Source organism: Xyrauchen texanus, chromosome 23, assembly GCF_025860055.1.
Source record: "Xyrauchen texanus isolate HMW12.3.18 chromosome 23, RBS_HiC_50CHRs, whole genome shotgun sequence".
Taxonomy (NCBI): domain Eukaryota; kingdom Metazoa; phylum Chordata; class Actinopteri; order Cypriniformes; family Catostomidae; genus Xyrauchen; species Xyrauchen texanus.
Window position 1 is genome coordinate 26,246,814 of NC_068298.1, and position 7,596 is coordinate 26,254,409.

The 7,596-nt window shown below is 36.3% G+C and overlaps 1 protein-coding gene across 1 annotated transcript in view; it reads left to right on the forward strand.

The window, feature by feature from the left end:
* slc7a11 (solute carrier family 7 member 11) overlaps positions 1-3,409 on the forward strand; it is a 34,658-nt gene extending 31,249 nt beyond the window's left edge. The window contains 1 exon segment of the mRNA XM_052155066.1: positions 3,311-3,409. Within this exon segment, the coding sequence (XP_052011026.1) occupies positions 3,311-3,409 (99 nt within the window).
* Positions 3,410-7,596: the final 4,187 nt, after the last annotated feature.

A 7,596-nucleotide genomic window follows, 5' to 3' on the forward strand; every position in this document is an offset into this window, starting at 1 on the left:
GGATACTGGACTGCTCCAGAGCTGCTGCAAAATCATTTATATGTTAAATAGGGTTGGACTCAGACTGCATCCCTGTCTCACTCCACATACCTGCTGGAAGAATACTATTCTGTGATTTCTCATTTTGATTGCACATTTACTGTTTGCATTCAGGGATTGTATAATATCAAATGTTTTTCCGCCAATTCCGATTTTATGAAGTTTGTAAAATAAATCATTGTGCCAATGCACAATATGTTTCTTTGTTCATCGTTGAGGTTTTTGTTAATTGTTAAAAGTATGAAGAGAATAGATGTGGTCGGATGAGTGCTGTTTTGGCAAAAAGCCAATTTGTGATTTATTTAGGATGTTGTGTTTTGTAATGAATGTGACTATGCAGTTATTTGTTATATTGGAGAACAGCTTTCCTGGTGTACTGCCCACACAAATGCCGCAGTAATTATTGGGGTCAAATGTATCTCCTTTTTTAAATATAGGAGTGATCAGTCCTTCAGACCAGATCTCAGGGAATATACCAGACCAAAAACTAGATTGATTATTTGGACTAAAGCTTTGATTATGCTGGGGCTGCCGAGTTTAAGTATTTAGTTGCTAATGTTGTCTTGTCCACATGCTTTCTTTAATTTAAGATTTTTAATATTCTTTATTATTTCTGACATTTTTATAATAGTATCCAATGATTTTTTTTATCATTTTTAACTGTTTTCTTTAAATCTTCTAGTTTTTGTCTTTGAGGCTGGTTGAGGTCTGTGGGCTAAATCTTTCAGTAAGATAGTAAAAAGTAAGATTTCCAAATTGAGCCACTCTGAAGTGACATTTCTGATTGGGGGTTTCAAATTACTTATAGAGACTCCAAAACATTTTTTGTGTCTATTGATTAATTAATTTAATTAATTTTGGATTTAAATATGTTTCTCTTTTGTAATCCTAATTTTTGGCTGATTTGTTTAGTTTTTTTAATGTTAGATAAAGAAGCCAATGTTTCAAATATGTGATTACGGTTGTTTGTTGCTAAATTTATTCCATTAATATTAGGGATGGGCAAGTTTGCATTTCAATGGTCTATCCGATCACACATAGCCTCATCACTAAACACCTAAACACACAGACCGGTGAGTCTCCAAGTGTGTCAGAGTTCAAGACAGCCATGGCAGAATCTCTGAAACGGCGCATAGTCACTGTTGCCGATGATGCTGAGAAAGTGGCTCTACCTCTGATTGCGGCAACATTGGATCCAAGACACAAACATCTTACATTTCTTGAGACAGAGCTTCGAGAGAGAGTAAAGGAGAATCTGAAACAGCTTTACAACACAGTTACAAATTCTGTCACACCCATACAAAGTGACTCTCAGCCTGATTGCTGCTCGACACTCTTTTTAGTAAGGATTATGGCGCGAGTGATTTTTGTTCGTGTGACACCGAAATCGAAAGCAACTTCAGTGAGCCATGAATCTCCATAAACCAGGATCCTTTACTGTGGTGGAAGGTAAATGAGTATCTGTTTACAAAGCTAAGCATCCTTGCCCAGTGGTACTTGGCTGTTCCTGCGACATCGGTTCCAGCGGAGCGCGTTTTTTCCACCGCCGGCCTAATTGTGAATAAACTATGCACACACCTCTCACCTGTGCATATAGACCGACTTATTTTTTTGAACATAAATATGTAGGCTGTAGCCTATGTTTAAGTTTCATCAGTCGTGGTAAATATTTAGGATGTTTTTGTTATTTATAAATCATTCCATCTCTGTTTTATTTACCATTAGAAGTCGTTTGGTTAAATTGTTAAACCTTTTTTTTTAGCTTTAACAATAATGTTGCAAAATTTGTTGTTGTTTCAAAAGCACAGTTGAAATATGCTGCTTAAATAATATCGAAGACAAATTTACAGTTGAATAAAGTAGCCTAAAAGCAATCCTGTGTGTTTCTCTACTCTACCTCTCTACTTTAACTTACAATAACGAATGCAGAATTAAGGTTTAGTATTACAGAAATAGCCTATATTTGGAGAGACGATGAAAATCAACACTTTTTTTGTCATAGTTTTTATCTTGTGATGAAAATATCCTTTAAATTTTATTCATAATTCATCAGTAATCATTGTGTGTTGTTCAGTAATTTAAGTCAGTTTTACTCTGACTAAAACGTTGTAATTTTAGCCAATATATAGGCGATGTCAGCAATCACTTAATAAAGTAGATGAAAGTACTGTAATGTAATCAGCAATATACATGAATGTTGTGAATTATTTTTGCTTTGCTTGCCTGTGTTTCAGCGCGCTGTTAGAAGAGCGCATCCACAACGGGATTTACACTCTCTGGCTATAGCACGTAACTTCGTTTGCATCCTTTTGTGCAGATACGAGTTGTAATGTTACGTTTATGTTGTGTATCTAGTATGTCTGATTAATCTTATATGATGTGTCATAGAAGGGGCTTCAGTTTACTGGTGTTCATTTACTCTACAGCTTCACCTCATGCAGCTATTCTATTTCAGATGTTTCTTTTTCGATAACATTGATGCAGCATAAGCAGTGTTATTTTTTTATAGTCATATGTTCATGTTTTCAAAGACATGTTTTCATGTCATTATTTGTCAACATTCATTTTCATAACAATCTTAAAATATTTTCATTATCTCCATGACGGACACGCTCAAGTACTCTAGTACTTGTTTTTTGAGACCTATCAATGATCAAAATAAGAAATTGACAAAAATGCCAATCCCTAATTAATATCTGGGGTGAAATCAGTAGACATAAAATCATCCAACATTTTTAATATAATAGAATTGTTCATGTTTTCTTTGAATTGTTCAAGGTTGGATTGTCTCCATTTGAAATTGGGTTTCAAAGGAAACTCTCCCTGTTCTGCCATTAAATATGTACAGCCCTATACCTTTACAGAGCTTTAACATTTGCTTTCCATTTGTGTTCTTTAAACCATCATAACTGTTTGTTGGTGTGAGAATTGATGGGGATTGAAATATGGTGTCACAGAGTGTGTGACCGTTATTGACAATATTTACATAATTTCCTGTGGCTAAAGCACAGCAAGTTGGCACTGTAGGGGGCACAGGTGGTGCATCAGCCAGTCATCTCAGTCAGTCGACCCGTGTCACCTGTTGGATCTGTCCCGTGACCTCCTGCCAGTGGGCGTTCGACACTTCACGTGGCCTTAACGTGCACATAGCCTGGCACAAGCGAGGCACACTTTTTGTTGTGTGTGTATATATATATATATAGTTGTGTAGATAAATTCATCAGTTTCGAGCAGATGATGTTCAGTAGATGTATTATCTGGTTGATTTCAGGAGCTGCAGGGTTTTGTCGTTGTTGAATTGCCGCTGCATAGCTCTTGTGTTGTGATGAAGTTCCTGTGGCCAGTCTGGACTGTGGTGGAGGGTTCTTGATGGCTGAGAGCTTCTGTAGTCAGTCTAATTTCTGCTGTTGCTTTGTGCATTCCAAGGGCTGTGCTTTGTTGCACTCTGGCAGAGACTTTTACTCCTTGTTTGTTTAGGTGGACGTGGTCATAAATATGATGAGGCTGTATATCTTCAATTGAATCACTTGAATGTTTGGAAGAAGTGCACAGCTTCTAGAGAGTTCCACATTATTTCTGAGAATGATGTAGAATGGTACATCACTGTATGGTAGTAATATGGACGGTGTTCTTTTTGCCTCTGGGAACCATTGTGTGGCTCTGATGACCACCTCTCTGAGCACAATCATTTGTCCCTGTGTGGATTATAATGTGCTTGTAACTTTAATTTAGATGCTTATCAGAAAGGATCTGAAAAGCACTTCTTGTGTTCGGGCACCACATTTTGTGGGCTTTCATATTTGGGAACAAATGTTTCTCATTGATATACTTCCCATTTGAATCAATCAGGATAAGAGCCTGTGATTCTCTCTGGTCCTCTGGGGAAGAGCTGGGGATCTGGGCAGGTGGATCAGTTGAGGAGTGAAGCTCTTCCTGCACTGGTGATTTTCAGGTTGGGGATTGTAAGTTAGCATTTCTGTATAAATCAAGGGTTTAGCAGGAGATTATTTGGGTCCTGAAACAGAGTTGAGCTGTTCTTTAAGATTATTGATGAGTTAACCTTTGGTGTGGAGTTCTGACATCAAGGCAAAGAGTTCCCTCTTAACTTCTGTTAATTGTCTTCCAAAAGTTGATTTTACTTCTCTGAGGTCTTCTGTAGTTTGCTGAAGTTCCTTAAGCAACTCTTTTTTTGTCTTTCTGTAGGTATTCAGTCTCATCTTAAAGTCATGATGTCATCTGTTCCATGTTGTTGTTGTCTTTCAAATGGGACAATATTAATTGTTTTAGCTTCACTACCTCTACCTACAGGAGGGAAAAATTATATTTTATTCTCAACATTGGACAGTCACTGGAAGTCATCATCTTCTTTTGGACTGCTTGTATAGGAGAAGTATTAATATTTGAGTCTTTGTTGCCATCTTGAAGGGGTTTCTTCTTCAGACAGTGTCAGTGTTTTTATTTGTTCAAAATCTTTTATGAAAACTTTGATTGCAGGCTCTGATCCCTGGGCCATAATAGTACCATTTTCATTTGCAAATACCAAGTGAATACCATTTCAAATACCAAGGCCTGTCTGCCTTTACAGATGCCTCTTTTCATGATAAAGGTGAAGTGTTGGCAGAAGGTGATGAGCCATAAAGGGCTGTTTTCAGTGTAAAAGAGCTGGTTGGTTATGACACTGTGGTCATGGTCAGCAAACAGTGTTTCAGGCTTTTCCTTCATCTGCTTCTGTCTGTGGAGTTGTCTGGTGTGTTCAGATCTCTTCTGAGGGTAAATAAAGATGCGGGGCAAAGCTGCTACATTGGCCATAGTCAAATTTGGAATGTAAAAAATAAACTGAAGAAAATGCCTTTTTGTTTAATTTTGATATTACACTCAGTGAGTGTATTAAATGTATATAAATGAAAAAATAAGCACAAATAGAAAAAAGACAACTTTCACTGGCTTTGTTGATTAAAAAAGGTCTAGTTATTTTTAAAATGGCTCTCTATGCTGCTCCTTTCAAAGAGAAATATGATTGAGACCTGTCTGCTCCTGAAGTGAAGATCACTAACACTGACTGCTTAAAGTACACTGGCGGCCAAAAGTTTGTAATAATGTACAGATTTAGCTGTTTTGGGAGGAAATTGGTATTTTAATTCCCCAAAATTGCATTCAATTGATCATAAAGTATAGTCAGGACATTCCTGATGTAAAATCAGCAGCATCACTATTTGAAAAAACTAATTTATCAAATCTAGAGAAGCCTCACTCCAACACATTATCCTTGAGTAATCATGCTAAATTGCTAATTTGGTACTAGAAAATCACTTGCCATTATATCAAACACAGTTGAAAGCAAACTCTCATGTCCTCAGCTGACAGCTTCATTGAATTCTACCTGCTCAACACGAGTTTCATGTACAACAGTAAAGAGAAGACTCAGGGGTGCAACAGACATTGGACAACAGATGATTGGAAAAGAGTGTTATGGATCTTAACCCCATTGAGTGTTTGTGGGATCAGCTAGACTGTAAGGTAAGTGAGAAGTGCCTGACAAGACAGACACATCTATGGCAAGTGCTACAGGAAGTGTGGGGTGAAATGTCAGCTGAGTATCTGGGCAAACTGACAGCTAGAATTGCTGCACGTGGAGGATTTTTTTTATAAGAACCCTTTTAATTAGTTTAAGAAGTTCTGAACATTTTTTTCAAATTGTAATAGTAATTTTTCATGTTATTAATGTCCTGACTATATATTGTGATCTGTTGAATGCCACTTTGATGAATAAAAGTACCAATTTCTTGCCATAAGAGCAAGATCTGTACATTATTCCAAAATTTTGGCTGCCAGTGTACATCTTTACCTCTTTTTTTCCTGTAGGTTTTTCCTTTTTAGTTGTTGTTAATGACCTTGCATTTTCCAGCATTAATATTCTCTTCTGCAGAGGCTATCCTGTGATTAGATTCTCTCAGACTTCACTCAGACTCAGTTGTGACAGGATAAAAAAAAAAAAAAAAGAATAACAAATCTGTCAAATATCAACAAAAACTTTGTCGTAGGTGTTGTTTGGATGTGTTCTATGTTGAATTTATTTATCAATATTTGTAGCAATTTATCTGGAGCTCATCTCAAGTTTTTCTTGATAAACTTTACCAATCTAGTTTTTATTTAACTTTTTCATTACTGCAGAATGTACTTTGAGCTATTGAGGCAAAAACAAAAAACAAACAAAACACTTAATAGTCCAGTTCATAGTATTTTGAAAAGACTTTGCCACTCAGTGCAGGTTAATTTCCTCAAGACATTAGTAACACGTTTTTATAACCAGAAATGTCTTATTTAAATATCTATTACCCAATTTAAAGAAAACAACAATAAATTACTAATTCCTAAATTATCTGCTACCATGATTTTTCCAGTAAACCTCTACTGTAAATCTTTTTCTGAATTTGCTTTCCTGTGAGGGAATGGATTTAGAAAGTGGATGGACCTAAATGCTAGCTCTTTACCTATTTCATTGTGTCAATTTGGTTTAGAAAGGATAACTTCAGTACTGTAGGGTTGCCAACTTACCGGTATTTTGGCCGAAATAAAGACGTCTTGTATTTTAGCTCTTAACAGTGAATCATATCTGGTAACATATTTGGCTGTCTTTGGCAACCTATAAATATCACCTTGTTCTTAGATATTAATGGTCTCGCAAATGTCCCAGGCCCTTCCAATTTTGAGCCCTCACATCAAAGAGTAATACCATACCATGGCATTTGATACATACTGTATTATGGTACTGAATGATTCATAAACCATGATATTTTGTGTACCAAGGTACTGAAAAGAATACCATGGAAGTACTATGTAACAATGTCCAAAAACAAGGTAATACCATGGTACCTTTTTGGAAGTGCCTTCTTCTGGCAATGGAGCTTTCCAAATAAATGTTTTCCATAATTAGAAGCACAATACTATGTAGAGCAATGTGTTTTTAAAGGTTGTTTGAAAGCATAGATCAGCAGAAATCTTGTTCCTGCTCCACATTACAAACTAATGAAGTTCAGTGATGCATTAAGAGCAAAGTTCCTTGAAACCATTTCAGACTAGACATGGGCCTCTTGAGATCAGTTTCTTAAAATTATGAAGAGCATCGCCTTCTGTATTCTGCAAGTGATGTGTATAGCACTATAAATCTTCATTAAAAAGGTCTCTTGTTTTGAAAGCCTACGCAAGTTTTGTGTCTATATATTTACAATGGGAATCTTACAAGGCTTATGAAGATGAGATTTCCTTTCATTAAGTATGCTCAGTCTATTCAAACCTATTCAGACATATCCCTAAGTCACAGAAATACAAGCACACAGATTTATCTCTATGACAGGGGTATTTATCCCCTTCCCTTCAGTCTGAATAGTCCATGTATGACATAAACACATACAGGCACAGACATCCATTCCACTCAGCATATAATAAAATCCTACACATAACACCTTCAAATTATACCGCCCAGGAATAAATACAGATTATTTGTGAGCTTTACAAATATTGTGTGTGTCTCTAAGTGTGGATGGATTCATTATCTTC